At 50.9% G+C, this 18,723-nt stretch overlaps 1 protein-coding gene and 1 long non-coding RNA gene across 2 annotated transcripts; one reads left to right on the forward strand and one right to left on the reverse strand.

Annotated features, from left to right (window-relative positions):
- Positions 1-1,496: 1,496 nt before the first annotated feature.
- Positions 1,497-11,461, reverse strand: LOC311201836. The gene is made up of 5 exons (XR_014617887.1): positions 11,169-11,461; positions 9,338-9,399; positions 9,046-9,177; positions 8,718-8,874; positions 1,497-1,795 (listed from the first exon to the last, which is right to left on the reverse strand). It is a non-coding gene; the product is annotated as an uncharacterized lncRNA (long non-coding RNA).
- A 159-nt stretch (positions 11,462-11,620) lies between these two features.
- On the forward strand, positions 11,621-18,317 carry LOC311201795 (UBX domain-containing protein 6-like). The gene is made up of 11 exons (XM_084276243.1): positions 11,621-11,736; positions 12,042-12,196; positions 12,453-12,514; positions 12,675-12,806; positions 14,060-14,157; positions 15,115-15,190; positions 15,278-15,362; positions 15,548-15,767; positions 15,848-15,978; positions 17,081-17,226; positions 17,711-18,317. Exons 1-11 carry the CDS (start codon positions 11,654-11,656, stop codon positions 17,837-17,839), a joined length of 1,317 nt encoding a protein of 438 aa, XP_084132369.1. The 5' UTR covers positions 11,621-11,653; the 3' UTR covers positions 17,840-18,317.
- The last annotated feature ends 406 nt before the right edge of the window (positions 18,318-18,723 follow it).

Below are 18,723 nucleotides of genomic sequence, written 5' to 3' on the forward strand. Positions count from 1 at the left end.
ATGCACCAGAGCAGCTCGTGTGGATAGCTGGGAGTGGGAGTCTTCTGTGTGGGGAGGGCCTGTGTGTGTGTGTGTTCAGCCTACGTGCAGCTTTCAGCCCTGGGATCTTACTAGGAATTTTGGGGTGTTTTATTCTTTGTCGTAAAACTTTTTATACTGGGGCCCGGGGAAGGCAGCTACTATGTTAGGCCTGTGCTCAGCCAGCTCTGCTCCTGCAGCTGAAAAGGCCTCTGCACCCCAAAAGTGCTCCGGAGCAGCTAGTGTGGATACCTGGGAGTGGAGGTCTTGTGTGGGGGGAGGGCCTGTGTGTGTGTGTTCAGCCTACGAACAGCTTTCAGCCCCGGGAGTTTACTAGGAAGTTTGGGGCTTTTTTTTTTTTTCTTCAGGACTTTTTAAACTGGGGCCTGGGAAAGGCTTCTACTCAGTTAGGCCTCTGGTGAGCCTGCTCTGCTCCTGTGGCTGAAAAGGACTCTGCACTCCAAAATTGCACCAGAGCAGCTCGTGTGGATAGCTGGGGGGGGGGGGTCTTGTGTGGGGGGAGGGCATGTGTGTGTGTGTGTGTGTGTGTGTGTGTGTGTCTGTGTGTGTCTGTGTGTGTCTGTGTGTCTGTGTGTGTCTGTGTCTGTGTCTGTGTGTGTGTGTGTGTGTCTCTGTGTGTGTGTGTCTCTGTGTGTGTGTGTGTGTGTCTGTGTGTGTGTGTGTGTGTCTGTGTGTGTGTCTGTGTGTGTCTGTGTGTCTGTGTGTGTCTGTGTCTGTGTCTGTGTGTGTGTGTGTGTGTGTCTCTGTGTGTGTGTGTCTCTGTGTGTGTGTGTGTGTCTGTGTGTCTGTGTGTGTCTGTGTCTGTGTGTCTCTGTGTGTGTGTGTCTGTGTGTGTGTGTGTGTGTGTCTGTGTCTGTGTGTGTGTGTGTCTGTGTGTGTGTGTGTGTGTCTGTGTGTGTGTGTGTGTGTGTGTGTGTGTGTGTGTGTGTGTGTGGCCTACCGACCAGCTTTCAGCCCCAGGAGCTTACTAGGAAGTTTGGGCTTTCTTTTTTCTTAGGACTTTTTCTACTGGGGCCTGGGAAAAGGCTTCTACTCAATTAGGCCTCTGCTCAGCCGGCTCTGCTCCTGCGGCTGAAAAGGCCTCTGCATCCCAAAAGTGCACTGCAGTAGCTCGTGGGGCTGCCTGGGAATGGGGGGTGTGGTGTGGTGGTTGGGCCTGTGTGTGTGTGTTTGGCTCACGAACAGCTTTCTTCCCAAGGAAAACATGCAGCAATAGCTCCCAAACCCAAGTATCCAGGACTGACAGACATACCTGGCCTGAAACCTCCCCAGGCTTCCCACAAGCAGCCCCTGTGTCATGGTTTCACTCCAGCTGAGGACCGAGATCCATGCAGCTGCCTGCTCATTAATGGAAAAGAGGAGGGGGAGAGGTGTGGGGGGCATGAGGGAAGGGAAGGGAAAAGGAAGGGGCAAATAACAACCCCAAAACCAAGAAACCAAAAGCCCATGGGTTGGGATAAGGATAGTTTACTAAAATAGCAGAAAGATAAAATATAACATTGCTAACAGGACTTCAGAGCAAAAAATATATGAAACTGTTGATACACAATGCAGTTTCTCACTGAACACACAACTCAGGCTGTGCCACCCAGAGCCAGCCCGGAACCCGACCGTCTTCCACAAACTACGCGTCCTGTAGCCTCTCGCTCCCATCAGCTCCCCTTTATACTGAGCATGAGATAATTGGCATGGAATACTCTCTTTGGCCAGTTTGGGTCACCTGTCCTGGCTTCGTCTCCTCCTTTCTCATGAATTGCTGAAAAATATGAAAAATATGAAGAGCTGAATAAAGTCCTTGACTGCTTGACCACAACTAGAAACATCAGGCTCCATTCATCGTAACAGTCTCTCATGGTGTCAGTATGCACCATTGGATCGTTGCATGCTGCATCTCGGGCTCTCGACCGATACACTTGACATGGTCCATGCTCATAGTCTGTGAATGAAAGGTGTTCATTTTCAAAGGGAAAGAGGAAAAAAAAGTTCTTGGGATGCCAGGTTTTGGTCCCATCATCGTGGCACTCATCCTTCATTAACTTGTAATTTCATTGGAACAACATACAACAACATACAGCAATTATAGCAATAATGAATATACAGTAATGGGTTATTTAGCTATTATTATAATACAATTTCTACTTTATTAATTATATTGGCTATTCTCACCTAAAATCAAATCCCTCTGAGGTACACATCGAACTTCTCCATCCCTCTGCATTAACCACCAAGTACAGCCAGGTCCTTCAGCAAAAACAATCCCAGACTTGGGTTTGCCTTTGCCTGAAGCAGGGATGACCCAAACTATCTTTCCTAATATACTCTTCATATGCACCACTGGGACTCTGTCTCCTTCTACAGTACGTGGAAATTTTGACTGGGCAGGGCCAGCCCAATTGGTAGATCCCATAGAGTTAACTAACCACGTGGCTTTGGGTAAATGTGTATCCCAGTGTTTGAATGTTCCACCACCCATCGCTTTCAGGGTAGTCTTTAAGAGCCCATTATATCGTTCAATTTTCCCAGAGGCTGGTGCATGATAAGGAATGTGGTACACCCACTCAATGCCATGCTCTTTGGCCCAGGTGTCTATGAGAGCGTTTCGGAAATGAGTCCCGTTGTCTGACTCGATTCTTTCTGGGGTGCCGTGTTGCCATAGGACTTGCCTTTCCAGACCCAGGATTGTATTCCGGGCAGTGGCATGGGGTACGGGATATGTCTCTAGCCAGCCGGTGGTCGCCTCCACCATTGTAATCACGTAACGTTTGCCATGGCGGGTTCGTGGGAGGGTGATGTAATCAATCTGCCAGGCCTCCCCATATTTATATTTCATCCACCGTCCTCCATACCAAAGGGGCTACAACCGCTTCGCTTGATTGCAGCACACGTCTCACATTCATGGATAACTTGTGCAATAGCATCCATGATTAAGTCCACCCCTTGATCCCAAGCCCATCTATATGTTGCATCTCTCCCTTGATGACCTGAGGAATCATGAGCCCATCGAGCTAGGAATAATTCTCCCTTACGTTGCCAGTCTAGATCTACCTGAGCCACTTCAATCCCGGCAGCCTTATCTACCTGATGGTTGTTTTGATGTTCCTCCATGGCCCCACTCGGGTACATGGGCGTCGACATGCCGTACCTTTACAAAGAGCTTCTCTAACTGGGCAGTGATATCTTGCCATAAGTTAGCAGCCCATATGGGTTTGGCTCAATGCTGCCAGTTGTTCTTTTTCCACTGCTGCAACCACCCCCACAGGGCATCAGCCACCATCCATGAATCAGTATAAAGGTAGAGCATTGGCCACTTTCCTCTCTCAGCAATGTCTAGGGCTAACTGGATGGCCTTCACCTCAGCGAACTGGCTTGATTCACCTTTTCCTTCAGTGGCTTCTGCTACTCATCATGTAGGACTCCATATGGAACCCAACCGTCCCCCAAAAACCGCATGTCCTGGAGCCGCCCCGCTCCTCCTCCCATCAGCTCCCCTTTATACTGAGCATGAGGTAATTGGCATGGAATACTCTCTTTGGCCAGTTTGGGTCACCTGTCCTGGCTTCGTCCCCTCATTTCTCATGAATAGAGAAATATGAAGAACTGAGAAAGTCCTTGATTGTCTGACAGCAACTAAAAACATCAGGGTGTTATCAGCACTGCTTTCATTTTAACTCTCAGACACAGCATTCCATCCGCTGCTACAAAAGAAGTTAACTCCATCCTGACTGAAACCAGGACACCCTGGCATCCTGGCTCTGAGGGCTTTCATTTTCTTGGAAACACTCCAACTACCTGCCTAGGTGCTTTTCTCGGCCACAGCAGCATGTTGCAGAATGGCTTGAGAAGCAAGGCCATGAGAAGCAAGGCCATGAGCCTATGGAGCAGTTGTCCAAGCAGTCGCCTGTGTAGTTTAGTAAGACCAGGCCCCACACCGTCTTGGTGAGAACAGAAGGGTCAACAGTCGGTCAGTGTATTTTTGTGTATCATACAGCATGGTCACAAAATGTGGGAGTAGGAGGTGTGATAAGGATTCAGTGTTCCTGGGACTGAGAAGAAGACATGATTCCCAGGCTGCAAGATGGGTGGAGTATGTAAATGTAACTTTTAGTTAAGAGCCAATTAGAATACAACAAGTATAACACGTGGTAGGAATAGTATAAAAGGAAGTGTGTGCTTGCAATGAAGTTGAAGTGCTTTATCAATCACATTGATTGGCAGCATTCTTCCCTCTCGTTGCAGCAAGTGGCGCCCGAACGGGTCTGTCCCCTACAAAGGACAGGAACCCGGAGTGCATACGGACCTGTCCCCCGGAGTGGACACGGATCCGGAGTGGCGAGAGTTTGGGAAGGCACCGGGAGCAGCGACCGGGGAGCAGATCAGTGAATGCCAGACATGTGCATCTGATCAAATGCTTGGGACCATCCTGAAAACGGGGGCTCATCATGAGCTGGCCTGATAGCAGGGTCCCACCGTCCAGGGCTACAAACGTGGAATGAGCTGCACGAGGTGGAGCTGCCAGGAGTCAGCACCACGAGCTGCCAAGAGTCGGCAGCGCGACAGAATCTCCATGAGTGTGAGGTAGCTTTTAATTTATTCTTATGCTTTTTAGAAAAGCGGCAAGTAAAGGACATTATCCTTAAAAAAGCACTTAGAAGGTTTGGTAGCGTTTGGAAAGGCAGGAGTCAGGGAGGAAAGGCGAGGCGGTAGTGAAACTCCTTCACGATACGCTCTCTAAGAGACTGATTAAAAATTATGAAAAGTCTTTAAAACCCCTCCTTTTTGTGGAGCGAAGAAAGAAAACTGATAGCAAGCCTTGACAGCGCTTTTGATTTGCCTACTTGGGAAGCTATTGGAGCTCAAAGCTAAGTTGTTACTAACTCTCTGGAAATTAAGTAAAAGGACTTTAGCGGAAAGCGTTGCTGCTACTACAGCCTTTGCAGCTTTAGCACCAGTTCTGGGTTCTACAGAACCGATTTAAAAAATGAAAAAATCTACTATGGAGAATGTGGTTTTGTTTCTGGGTGCTCTTTCACCTACCCCAGTTACTACACTAAGTAATAATGCCGTGTTATCAGAGCAAAGTGATAAATCTGTAGGAACTGACCGGGCAGGGGAGCGAGCAGTGTGCGTAAATCTGCCACCATGGCCTGCACACCCCCCTCCCCCGCCCCCCACTACTATACCTTTGGAAGGAAAAATGTGGAAACAAACGTACAACCGACTGCCTTTAACTTTTACTGAGCCTAAAACACCCCATGACGCAGTCAAAAATGGCATCAACAACTCCAGCCTGTCTTTGAAAAGCTGGAAAAAAGCAGAGCGGGCAACGGCATGCCGTGCTGTGAAAGGGTTTGCAGAACTGCCCACCCAACCACCTGAAAACCTACTGAGAAAGAAACTACCTATGTGAAGAATCACCAACTAAGGCACAGAGCAATGTTGCCCCCATGGACAAGGAACCTGAAAGACATACCTGGCCTGAAACCTCCCCAGGCAGCCCACAAGCAGCCCCTGGCATTCAGGCTCTGATGGATTTTGTTTCCCAGGAAACATGGAACACTCCAACTAGCTCCCTAGGTGCTTTTCTCGGCCGCAGCAGCACTCGCTTCAAAACATGCCAACGACCTCTCAAACCAAAGGAGCCAGGGACTAGCTCCCTAGGTGCTTTTCTCAGCCACAGCAGCACTCACTGCAAAACATGCCAAACATCCAGCAATAGCTCCCAAACCAAAGGAGCCAGGACTGAAAGACATACCTGGCCTGAAACCTCCCCAGGCAGCCCATAAGGTGCGCCTGGCATTTGGGCTCTGAGGGCTTTCATTTGCCAGGAAGTAGTCCAACTAGCTCCCTAGGTGCTTTTCTCTGCTGGAGCAGTGTTGGAGGGCTGGCAATCGAGGCCTTGCTTTGTCCACATCTACTCAGGGCTGGCAGGAGAGGCCTTGCTTGTTCCACATCTACTCTTGGCCCCTGGGGAAGAGCCTGGAGCTGTCAAACCCCAATGCCACCCCCAGTATCTCCATTCCCGCACCTCTGCACTTACAGTGATTCAACAACCCACAGTGTTCTTACCCCATGGTCTTTTCCAGAATGGAGGACACTACCTGTGTGTCGGCTTGCTAGCCATGCAGAGCCTGAACTGCATGACCAGTGCTGGGATGATGATGATGATGACATCCTCACACAGGTCTCAGGGGAGCCTCTGCTCTCTGTGGCATCTCCTGCGGTGTGGGCATGGGGGTCCTGGTAGCTGGTGGGGCCATGGCTTGGTGCGTAGTGCCAATGTTGGTCAGCGCTGTTGCGGTGGCCAAGGCGCCAGGTCCTGCACCAGCGCGGCACCGTTGGCCAAGCTGCTGATGCGGTGAGCACACGGGGCCCTGGTCCTGTTAATGGCCCATGCTCAGCCCAAGGAGGGGACGAGGTGGCATCCTCAGTGGCCGCCCTGTGTGTTGCTGTGAGGTGGACAAGCTGTGCTGTGGGGATGAACCTCAACCATATAATTATAGACCGATTCATAGAACTCGGGCTACTAAGGGAGTGTGAATCGGAATTCAATACACCTATCCTCCCAGTTAGAAAACCCGATGGGTCCTATAGAATAGTCCAAGATTTAAGAGCCATCAACAAAATAACTGAAGACCTATACCCGGTGGTAGCTAATCCTTATACCCTACTAACCACATTAACCCCAGATTTAGCCTGGTTCACAGTCTTGGATTTGAAGGATGCTTTCTTTTGCCTCCCTATACATGAAGCCAGCCAGAAAATTTTCGCATTTGAGTGGGAAAATCCTAAAAGTGGTCGAAAGCCCCAGCTTACATGGACGGTGTTGCCACAGGGGTTCAAAAACAGCCCCACACTTTTCGGGAATCAGCTAGCCAAGGACCTGGAGTCATGGGAACCACCATCGGAGGAAGGGAAAGTTCTACAGTACGTAGATGATCTTCTCATCGCCACTAAAACTGAAGAATCCTGTGTCATCTGGACTGTGAATCTGTTAAATTTCTTGGGATTGCAGGGGTACCGAGTTTCTAAGAAAAAGGCACAAGTTGTGTTACAACAGGTCACGTACCTAGGGTATGAGATCAGCGCTGGGCAGCGGGTCCTAGGACAAGCTCGGAAAGAGGCCATATGCCAAACCCCCCGACCACAAACTGTAAAGGAACTAAGGACATTCTTAGGCATGACGGGGTGGTGTCGACTCTGGATATGTGACTATGGTCTGCTTGTTAAGCCATTAAATTCTTTAATGACAGCCAACCAAAAGGATCTCCAGTGGGATGATGAGTTGGATCCAGCTTTTCACCAGCTAAAGACAGCCTTGATGTCAGCACCGGCTCTGGGACTTCCTGATGTAAGCAAGCCATTTTTCTTATTCTCCCATGAAAAACAGGGGATAGCATTAGGAGTATTGGCACAGGAGTTGGGACCATACATACAGGCAGTAGCATACTTCTCCAAGCAACTGGACACTGCGGCAAAAGGATGGCCCAGTTGTTTGAGAGCAGTAGCAGCCGTTATTCTAAACATTCAAGAAGCACAAAAATTCACCCTTGGCCAGAGAATGACTGTCCTAGTATCCCACACAGTATCCGCAGCCCTTGAGGCGAAAGGGGGACATTGGCTCTCACCACAGAGATTCCTGAAATATCCAGCTATAATGGTTGAGCAAGATGATGTCGAGATTGTAACTACAAGCATCATCAACCCAGCTTCATTCCTAGAAGGGAACACTGGAGAACCAGTGAGTCACGATTGTTTGGAAACAATTGAGGCCACATACTCTAGCCGCATGGATCTTAAAGATATTCCCATCAAAGGAGCCAGACACTGGTTCACTGATGGAAGCAGCTACGTGCTAAATGGAAAACGTTATTCTGGATATGCTGTCACCACCTCCGAAAAGGTAATAGAATCTGGACCACTACCAGCTGATGTCTCAGCCCAGAAGGCCAAGATTATAGCTCTTACCAGAGCACTGGAAATAGCTCAAGGAAAAGTTATAAACATCTGGGCTGACTCTAAATATGCCTTTGGGGTGGTGCATGCTCATGGGGCAATCTGGAAAGAAAGAGGATTGTTAAGTTCACAGGGAAAATCCATTAAGCATGCAGAAGAAATCTTGAAGCTCTTGAACGCAGTCCTACTCCCTGGAAGGGTGGCAATTATGCACATCAAGGCACACCAGAAGGTGGGCACAGAATTGGAAAAAGGGAATGAGCTGGCAGACAGGGAGGCAAAACAAGCAGCCAAAGAAATTGGTACAGTAGAGGGTGTGTTAATACCTGATGGGCAAGTGTCTTTAGAAGGAAAACCAGAGTATATGAAAGAAGATCGTAAGCTTATTAATGACATGGGGGGATCATATAATGAGGAAGGGTGGGCTATCACTTCTCGCGGGAGGATGGTGATTCCTTCCTGCATGATATGGTCAGTAGATCGTGAAGAACATAGGAAAAGGCACTGGGGGGCAGAGGCTTTATATAAAGACCTCATTAAAAACATAATAGCATGAAACATACACTATGGTCAAACAGGTAACTCAACAATGAGATCTTTGCCTCCAGACTAATCCCAAAATTGTGAAAGGGTTGAAATTGGGAAAAATTGGAAGAGGGAATGGCCCAGGACAGCATTGGCAAATCGATTTCAGAGAATTCCCTAGAAAAGGGGGGTATAGATACCTGTTGGTGCTAACGGATACCTTCTCAGGCTGGCCTGAGACCTTCCCATGCAGAACTGCTGAAGCCCGGGAGGTGACCAAAGTATTGCTCCAAGAGATAATACCCAGGTTTGGAGTTCCTGCAATAATATCTTCAGATAGGGGACCACATTTTGTATCTAAAATAATAAAACAGGCTAGTCACCATCTAGGAATAGATTGGCAATCGCATACCCCATACCGACCACAATCAAGCAGCCAGGTGGAAAAAATGAATCATTTAATCAAACAACAAATTGTTAAATTAGGAGTTAGGAGGGGGAGGAAAGCTGTGTGGCTGTGGCACTTACTGACTGGATGGCTTCTCTGAGGTGCTTTTCCTTCTGGTCTCTTCTTACAACTGTGCCAGTCAAGGGGCAGATGAAATAGACTCCTGAAACAGAGGGGGCAGCTGCCCCTCCCTTGTCAGGGGAGGTGAGGTCCTGAAGGAGACAAGCACAGGTGCTGAACTGATCACAGGAAGGGTGGGGTTTTTCTTTTTGGGGGGTGCTGGGGTGGTTTTAAAGGCCCCAGTGCATCCCTTCAGGACAGGAACAGCAGCATGGCAGGGCATGGATCAGGGAAGGGCAGCATCTCTCATACCTTGTCCTCCTCAGACAGCCCCTTCTCACTGGCAGCTGCCTCAGCCATCAGCTCCTTCCTCACTAGGAGAGACAAACACGGGTCACGGTGGCAATGGGGGCAGAGATTCAGCCCATCTCAGAGGGCTCCAGACCACAAACACCTCCCAGGGAGAGGAGATTCCAGGGGTGACCGTGACCCCTGTTCCTCACACTCACACAACCCGGCTGCACCCCATAACCAGATTTAGCCTGGCCACAGTCGTTGTCACTCGCCCTTATCCGAATACGAACCAGACCCAGAGCAAGAGAAGGGCTTAGTCCCTTTGAAATTTTGTATGGATGATCCCTATGTGGTGCAAAAGGGAATGTCTTCACAAATTGGTGAAGAAACAATGACTTCCTATATGGTGGCACTGAACAAACAACTAAAGAAAATTGAAAAGCATGTAATGGGGACACATAGTAGAGGTCTGGATGGGCCTGTCCATAACATACAACCAGGAGACTATGTATATGTTAAGTCTTTTACAGAAAGATCCTTGGAACCACAGTGGACTGGACCTTATCAAGTCCTTCTAACAACTTACACGGCGGTCAAGGTTGTGGGACTGAGCTCCTGGATTCACCACACCCAGGTCAAAAGGACCCCAGCAACTCCATGGAAAGTGACTTCAGATAACGAGGGACTGAAACTTAAACTCATTCAGGCAAATAAGTGCAGAAACAACGTGGGTAACAAGTAAGTGAACCAGAGGTTGGGGTTTGAGCTACCAAAGAAAGTTTAGGTTAGTAACTGATATGAAAAAGGGATAAGAAGGATTTTAAAGAAAGTAGAACAAGATGGAAAATGTAACTGGTGGGATACTCTATTTGGCTGGTCACCTTCTGCAATGGGAATCCTTAATACCATGGTACACCCCATTATGGTGCTATTAGCTAGCTTAGGAATCTTATTTATATTGACCATTGTATTGTACTTATGGGTTTGGAGAGTGTTTAAAAGACTAACATGCATGTATGATGCCTTATATCACTCAGGGAAATCATTTTAATAAAATTTACTAACTTTAGAAAAGGGAATTGAGATAGGGTTTACTAACAAGACAATCTCTAATAAAGAGATGCTTACAAAGGATTAAAGGGTGCTTACTAACAAGATGATTTGAAGTGCCATAGTGAGTGATTAGTATTCTTGTAGCTTAAGTAAAAGAACTTACTTAGTATAATAGAAAAAGGGGGGATTGATATTGGGGGGGGCATATAGAAATAGAAAGAATAGCTCACAAGATTTAAATCACATAATTGTGTAGCTTAAAGAAACAGATAAGGAGTCCCCCAGGAACTGGCTTGTAGGGAGGTAGATTTTGCAGGGAACAGCTGTAGGAATTTAGGATTCAGGAAACAGAATGGGAACAGGATAACATCCATCACAGAGGTGTCAATTATCTCTTCGTTAATGAAGGAACAGATGGCTGGAATACATCCATAGGTCTCCCTATACGGACATAAATTAGTCCAAACGGATAAGAATACTGCAAGTTGGCAAGATTCTTGCGTTCCAGGCAAGAAAGTTGAAAAGTCCATCGTGAGGAAGACTCGGGGCCTTCATCCCATGGACCACCAGAGACCCAGGCAGGCCCAACATTTTTTTGAAGGATCTGTGCAAGCGCGAAAGATGATAAAGTAATCAGCATACGAGGCGAGGGTAGGCGGGCACAGGTAATTAATATGTATAGGTGTAAATGAATATTCATTATTAGATTGTATAAATACACGAACGGCTTGCTGTGTGGGGTGTGCACGTTTGTGGTGGAGAGATGCCCCGTGCACCCAGCGCTGAATAAACTTACCTGCTTTATAACTTTCGAGTTATAGAGTCTATTTTCCGCACGTCACAGGTTCCCTCAGGCCGGGGGGGAGTTCACGGTGGTGTTTGGAGCTGTTTTGGTTGTGCTGAGGCTGCCGCTTCATCCCGGGGAGCTGCTGGGCTGGGAGTAACCACGGGGGGGGGGCTGTGGGAGTCCGTGGGGACCGAGCTGGGGGAGGGGAACTGGGGCCGGGGGCTGCGGGTGTGGGCCGGGGAGCCTGTGGGTGCGGGGCTGGGGCCGGGGCCGTGGATACAGGCCCGGGAGCCCCGGGGGTCTATACCCCACCCCATCCCCGGAGGACCGCGCAGGCCATAGAGCAGCAGAGGCCTAGAGCAGCACCGGGCGCTGGGCCTGGACACGCCCGTTCCGGGGGCGGTGACGGGGGCGGGGCGGAAGCGCGGGAGGGGTTTGACGGTCCCGATCCGGGTCCCCGTCCCCGTCCCCGTCCCCATCCCGGTCCCGCCACCATGCGCAAGTTCTTCCAGGAGATCAAAGCCGACCTCAAGTTTAAGACGGCGGGGCCCGGACAGAAGCTCTCGGAGCCGGCCCGGTACGGGGCTCGGCCGGTAACGGGGCGGTGGGGGGGGGGCGGGGGCTGAGCACCCCGGAGCCGGCCCGGTACGGGGCTCGGCCGGTAACGGGGCGGGGGGGGCGGGGGCTGAGCACCCCGGAGCCGGCCCCGCTGTGCCCAGCGCTGCCGGTGCCCCGGTTGCCTCCCCCGGGGAGGAGCCGTGGCGGTTGTGGGGCTGTTGTCTCCGGCCGCGGCAGCACGGGCACCGGTGATGGGGGGTCCTGGAGCCTTCATCCTCCTGACCTCTCTCTGCCTCTCCCCCCCCCCCCCGCCCCCCTACCCAGGGTCCCCAAGGAGAAGCCGAAAGCTGAAGTGGCACCGAAGCCTCGTCAGGCACCGACGGATGAAGCGCAGATGGCGGCGGCCGCGGCGCTGGCACGGATGGAGCTGAAGCCCAAGGCCAAGCTGCCTTCATCCCAGGAGGCCATCAAGAACCAGGGTAGGAGCTCACCGGGGGGCCACAGTGGTGGGCGTAGCTCCCAGCTGAGCCCAGAGAGGGAGATCCTGGGTGGGTGGGTGGGTGTGACTCTTGAGGAGGTTACGGGGCGCAGCCGGGTTCTGTGAGCGTGAGGAACAGGGGTCACGGTCACCCCTGGAACCTCCTCTCCCTGGGAGGTGTTTGTGGTCTGGAGCCCTCTGAGATGGGCTGAATCTCTGCCCCCACTGCCGCCGTGACCCATGTTTGTCTCTCCTAGTGAGGAAGGAGCTGATGGCTGAGGCAGCTGCCAGTGAGAAGGGGCTGTCTGAGGAGGACAAGGTATGAGAGATGCTGCCCTTCCCTGATCCATGCCCTGCCATGCTGCTGTCCCTGTCCTGAAGGGATGCACTGGGGCCTTTAAAACCACCCCAGCACCCCCCCAAAAGCAAAACCCCACCCTTCCTGTGATCAGTTCAGCACCTGTGCTTGTCTCCTTCAGGACCTCACCTCCCCTGACAAGGGAGGGGCAGCTGCCCCCTCTGTTTCAGGAGTCTATTTCATCTGCCCCTTGACTGGCACAGTTGTAAGAAGAGACCAGAAGGAAAAGCACCTCAGAGAAGCCATCCAGTCAGTAAGTGCCACAGCCACACAGCTTTCCTCCCCCTCCTAACTCAGTTTGGGGTGTGGGTCCCCTCGAGCAGTGACCTCACCACACCCCATATAAACCTTCCCCCTCCCCTGTCCCCAACGGGCATCTTTGTTCCTCTGTAATCCTACAAACACCTCTCTGAGCACCCTCCCCTCTGCTTGCTGGAAACCCTGCAACTGGGAACTCAGGCCCTGTACTGGTTTTGGTTGGGACAGAGTGAATTGCCTTCGTAGCAGCTGGTGATGACAACAGTGTTGGTCACACACTGGGAACAACTAAACTGGGAAGCAGTGAATAAATCCCTGTGCTTACAAGCACAGCTTTAGCTCTAACCATTAAATTTTACCTAATTTTTACTTAATAAATCACTTTTAGCCCCTCCCCCACATTTTTACCCTTCCCATTCTCTTCCCCCGTCCCACTGTGGGGAAAAGGAGCGTGGTGCTGAGCTGCTGGGGCTGTTCAGCCTGGAGAAGAGAAGCCTGAGAGGGGATCTGGTCAATGGGTATCAATAGCTGAAGGGTGGGACACAGAGGACATGGGCAGCCTCTGCTCAGTGGCTGTGGGGACAGGACAAGGGGCAATGGCCTCAAGTTGGAGCACAGGGAGTTCCACACCAATCTGGGGCAGAACTTTTCCCCAGTGAGGGTGAGGGAGCCCTGGGACAGGCTGCCCAGGGGGTGTGGAGTCTCCTTCTCTGGAGAGATTCCAGCCCCGTCTGGACACCGACCTGTGTGACCTGTCCTAGGGAGCTGCTTTGGCAGGGGGTTGGACCCCATGGGCTCTGGAGGTCCCTTCCCACCCCTGTGATTCTGTGATTCTCCAGTTGTGGCTCTATTGAATGTCAAACTGTCATCTGATAGTGGATCTTTCCACTTGTGCCAAATGCAATTTTTTATTTCCTTTAAAGGGAGATTTCTCCCAGTTGAGCCCAGTGCAGCCATCCTAAAGTAACTGGTGATACATTTTTGCCAATCTGCAAATTCTTTAATCAAATTATAATCTTTTTTTTTTTTAGTTTTCCCTGCTTTTGAGATCTGATTTGTGTTTATTTCCTTATCTGAGCTTGTTCACCTACTTCTACTTACCAACCATTCAAGTTACAGGTTTGTATCTGAGTCCTGTTTGTTCCCTGAGCTTCGTTCGACGATGGTTTTATTTCATTAGGGTGACTGTAACCCCTTTGTGCAGAGCAGCATCACCTTTCCTCCTGATCCCTCTTCTTTCTCCCTCAGTATTTCTCTGTAGACCCAGTGGCTGCTTCCATCATGGAGATTCACACCTTGAATAAGGACCGGGAGAAAGTACGAGTGGGTGTGGAGACCGTGGCCAAGTAAGTGGGGTGTGGGAAGGGCTGAGACCATGGGGAGCTCATCCCTTCCCTGCAAGGCCAACAGGAGGGTGGGTTTTCTTCCTGTGCTCCAGGCAAAGTCTAAAGCAAACCCAGTTCCAACGTTTGAACAGCCTTAAGTGTTAATTAAGAAAGAAGGTCAGTGGCTCTGAGGTTTGTAATGAGTTGGTCCACTACTCAAAGAGGTTGGGATCAGCCATCCCCACCCTCTGTCTGTTTGAGCATGAAACACTGACGTGCATCAGGAGGAGTGTGGCCAGCAGGTCACAGGAGGGGATCCTCCCCCTCTGCTCTGCCCTGGTCAGACCCCACCTGGAGTGTTGTGTCCAGTTCTGGGCTCCCTGGGATAAAAAAGACAGGGATCTCCTGGAGAGAGTCCAGAGGAGGCTACAGAGATGATGAAGGGCCTGGAGCATCTCCCCTGTGAGGAAAGGCTGAGTGAGCTGGGACTGTTCAGCCTGGAGAGAAGAAGACTAAGGGGGGACCTTATTAATGTTTATTAATATCTCTAGTATGGGATGCAGGGGGAATGGGCAGCCCCTTTTCAGTGTCTGTGGGGACAGGACAAGGGGTGATGGCTGCAAGTTGGAGCACAGGGAGTTCCACACCAATCTGGGGAAGAACTTTTCCCCAGTGAGGGTGAGGGAGCCCTGGGACAGGCTGCCCAGGGGGTGTGGAGTCTCCTTCTCTGGAGAGATTCCAGCCCCGTTTGGACACCGACCTGTGTGACCTGTCCCAGGAGCTGCTTTGGCAGGGGGTTGGACCCCATGGGCTCTGGAGGTCTCTTCCCACCCGTGATTCTGTAATTCTGTGTTATTACTTTCCTCAGTTTTTCAGCCCTTTTATCCATGAGAAACACTCTGTCTCTCCTCACACCTCAGGGTTAGTGTGTCCTGAAGAGCTTCCTTTAATCCAGGCAGCCTATTTCTCTTGCTGTAGGTACTTGGATAACATTTACCTCCATCCAGAAGAAGAGAAGTACCGGAAAATCAAACTGCAGAACAAAGTGTTTCAGGTGAGATCAAGGCTCTTTGTAGGTGCTCTGCCTAGGAAAGGCCCCACCTGGAGCAGCCTAGCTTTAAATTCTTCCCTGTTCTTCCAGGAAAGGATAAGCTGCCTGGAAGGGATACATAGATTTTTCCAGTCTATTGGATTTGAGACAAAAACACTGCCTGTTCCAGGACAGGGTAAGAAATCAAAGCGTGTGGAACTGGGGGGTTGGGTGGTGGGGGAGGCCCTGGTGGGTGCTGGAACAGGAACAGCCTCTCACCCTGTAGTTTCCCTGTTAAGATGTTACATTTTTGGGAGATCTTTGCTCTTGTACTTCCAACACAAGGAGCAAGAGCCTCAAATCCCCTCCCTTTGGCTGTAGAGACCACGGAGGAGTACTACGTGCTGAAGGAAGAGATGCTGACCAAGCTGGAAGACCTCAAGGACTACAAAGAGCAGCTGTTAAGTGCTGAGCCTGTGCGAGCCCAGCTGGACAGGCAGCTCTGTGTGTTCAAACCATCCCCTGAAGCTGCTCACTTTGAGCTGCCCAACGACTTCTACAACCTCACAGCAGAGGAGATCAAACGAGAGCAGCGGCTGCGGTGAGGGGGGTGGTTCAGAGAGCCCTGAGCACCCAGAGAAGGGGGCTTGTACCTCTCCTTCACTTGCTTTCTCTCTACAGGACAGAAGCAGTGGAGAAGGCTTCCATGCTGAGGACAAAAGCCATGAGAGAGAAAGAAGAACAAAGGGAGATGAGGAAGTACAACTACACCCTGGTGCGAGTGCGATTTCCCGACGGGTACATCCTGCAAGGTAAAAAGGCTCCTTACCCTGTCTGTACACCCCCCAAAAGCTTCTGAGGACACTTGTGGTGTTAATACCTGGAATAATAAGCAGGCTTGAGGTGTGCTGAGCGTGGCTGGTAGAATAAAGCAACAAAAAGCAGAGCAGGGGTGATATTTTTCTATAGAATCCCAGCCTGGGCTGGGTTGGAAGGGACCCCAAGGATCACAGAGCTCCAACCCCCTGCCACAGGCAGGGACACCAACCTCCAGGCCTGGAGCTACACAAGGTTGCCCAGGGCCCCAGCCAACCTGGCCTTGAACACCCACAGGGATGGGGTACCCACCCCCTCTCTGGGCAGCCTGTTCCAGCCCCTCACCACTCTCTCTGGAAAGAACTTCCCCCTAAGATCTAATCTAACCCTCCCCTCCTTCACCTTTAATCCATCCCCCTTGTCCTGCCATTATCTCCCCTTTGAACAAGCTGATTCCCCTCCTGTTTCTCTGCTCCCTCCAGGGACTGGGAGGCTGCAATGAGGTCCCCCCACAGCCTTCTCCTCTCCAGGCTGACCCAGTCCAGCTCCCTCAGCCTCTCTCCATAGGGGAGCTGCTCCAGCCCTCTGATCTTTCAATCTCTGAGCCCTCCACCTCCTTCAGGGCTCCAGGGTTGGGACCAGCAGCCAGGTTTGAGCAGAGAGGGAAGCATCTTAAGACACTGTTAATTAAATCCTGCTCTTCCCAGGCTATTACCAACGAGCTGGACTCATTAGATCCATTTTGTTACAGGAAGCAGCATGAGGCTGCCTGTGTGGCATCAGGCTCTATAGCTGCAGAAACCCTCTTCAGATAGAAAACCTCTTCAGTAGAACTCTGGAAATCATTTCAGGCTTTCCCAATTCTTTGTTACAGGCTGGTCAGGGCTTGGGACAACTAAAGTATGATTTTATTAACTTATTTTCTTCTTTGGGGATTCTGCTTTTATACTTCTCAGTTGAATCAGGCTGGTTCTGTGCCACTGAAGTAGTTCCTAAGTTGGTGTCAGTACATGAGCCCCATGCAACCCAGCACAAAAGGTTAGATGGGGAAGTGCAGGAGGAACTCTGGCTCCCTCTCACCTTGTTTGCTCCTGGCAGGGACATTTTATGCACGGGAATCGGTATCTGCACTCTACAGCTTTGTGAGAGAAGCACTCAGAGATGACTGGCTGCCCTTTGAGCTGCTGGGACCTGGAGGCAGCAAACTGGCTGATGAGAACCTGCCCTTCAATGAATGTGGGCTGGTGAGTACAAAGAGAGGGCTGGTGCCTTCTATAGGAGGGTCTTCAGGTTGTCACAGACTCAGCTGCTGCTCATGACCTTAGGAGAAGGTTGTGTTTTTTTTCAGCAGCATAAGCTGTGCTCTGGCCCCTTCTTTTTAAGCTTAAGCAACTAAGTAACTGCTTAGAAGCTTCTGGCTGGGAGGCCAGGCTGGAAGGAACTGCAAACACTGGCTGGGGGAGCTGCCAGCAGCTCTGTCAGGCTGAGCATCCCCAGTGCAAAAAGAGGGAAGGCAGCAGCTGTGCAGCAAGTGCAGCTCTAGCCCAAGGCCAACCCAGAAAGCCCCAAGGATCCTCCCCTAAGGAGCTTCTTGCAGAAAGCCACCCTTGTCCTTTTTAGCTCAAGTGCTCTCACCCAGTCTTTCCAGGTCTGTTTGCACCCCCAGCACGTTACAAGGTGAAAGGAGAACATTGCCCTGGCCTAACACCAGAGTCTTTTCTGTTCCAGGTGCCCTCAGCCCTCCTGACTCTTGCCTGGGATGCAGCAGTCATGGCAGACATTGAGGCAGCAGGAGAGGAGCAGCCACCCAGCCCCTTGAAACCAGAACTTCTCTCCAGAGTCCAGACCCTCTCATGAAATAAAGGGGAGTGGCTTCAGTCCTGGCTGGTAGAGACTCTGCCCTTGTTTCCTGACACAGACTGTTGGGGCTTCCAGCTGTGGGACCTCAGAAAGGACTTTTTGGTTTAGCTCTGCAGAGTGTCTCTGTTCTGCCCTGTCCCAGCTCCCTGCAGTCACCTCCACAGCTCCAGCACACTACAGCACACTACACACTACAGCAGCCTGGCCCAGGGAGGTGCTACAGGACTGCTCTGGCTGGCTTTAAAGCCCAGGTCCTCACAGTGACTGCTCAAGGTGTTCCTGAGGCTGCCAGCAAGCACCACACTCCTTCTGAAGAGGGGTGAGGTGCTGGCATCAGGCTGGATTCCCACCTGATGAAGCCTGGAGAACAGTCTGGGCTTAACTCAGCTTTCCCTTTTGCTTCTGTGTGCACTGCAACTCCTATTGGAGAGAGTTTATTTAGGTAAAGTTCTATTTAGTCTGATTAAATGGAGTATTTAAAGACTCAGTTTGAGTTCATTGACTTGTAGCACTTGTAATGCAGAGGAGCTCCAGTCAGTGCTGGGGCTGGCACTGGTGTTACTGGTAGAGCTGTGGCATCACCCACCTTTTCACTTCACAGCACCCAGAGCCAGACTCAGGGACAGAGCAGGAGACTGGTAACAGCTCCTTGTGCTGCCCACTGGTGAGAGATCAGACCTCAAACTACACCCAGGGGTTGAGGGATCTAATTTATCAACTCCAGAAGCCACAGAGAGTTCAGAGCCCCAGTGAGGAGCCCCTTAGGGTTGGGGTAGGGGGGCCCTTGCTGAGGCTTTGAACTCTCCAGGGCTTCTGTAGTTGAGTCCAATGCTCACTCAGTCCTTTATCAACCTTGAAGATGTCCTGTGGGATGGAGAGCA

Source organism: Gallinula chloropus, assembly GCF_964237585.1.
Source record: "Gallinula chloropus genome assembly, chromosome: 28".
Lineage (NCBI taxonomy): Eukaryota > Metazoa > Chordata > Aves > Gruiformes > Rallidae > Gallinula > Gallinula chloropus.

Excerpts from the sequence above, each read along its gene's own strand:
- LOC311201795 (XM_084276243.1), top strand. The coding sequence starts at position 11,654 with ATGCGCAAGTTCTTCCAGGAGATCAAAGCCGACCTCAAGTTTAAGACG. Across the intron at positions 12,807-14,059 it reads TCAGAGAAGCCATCCAGTCA|TATTTCTCTGTAGACCCAGT; the intron begins GTAAGTGCCACA and ends TTTCTCCCTCAG. Across the intron at positions 14,158-15,114 it reads GGTGTGGAGACCGTGGCCAA|GTACTTGGATAACATTTACC; the intron begins GTAAGTGGGGTG and ends CTCTTGCTGTAG.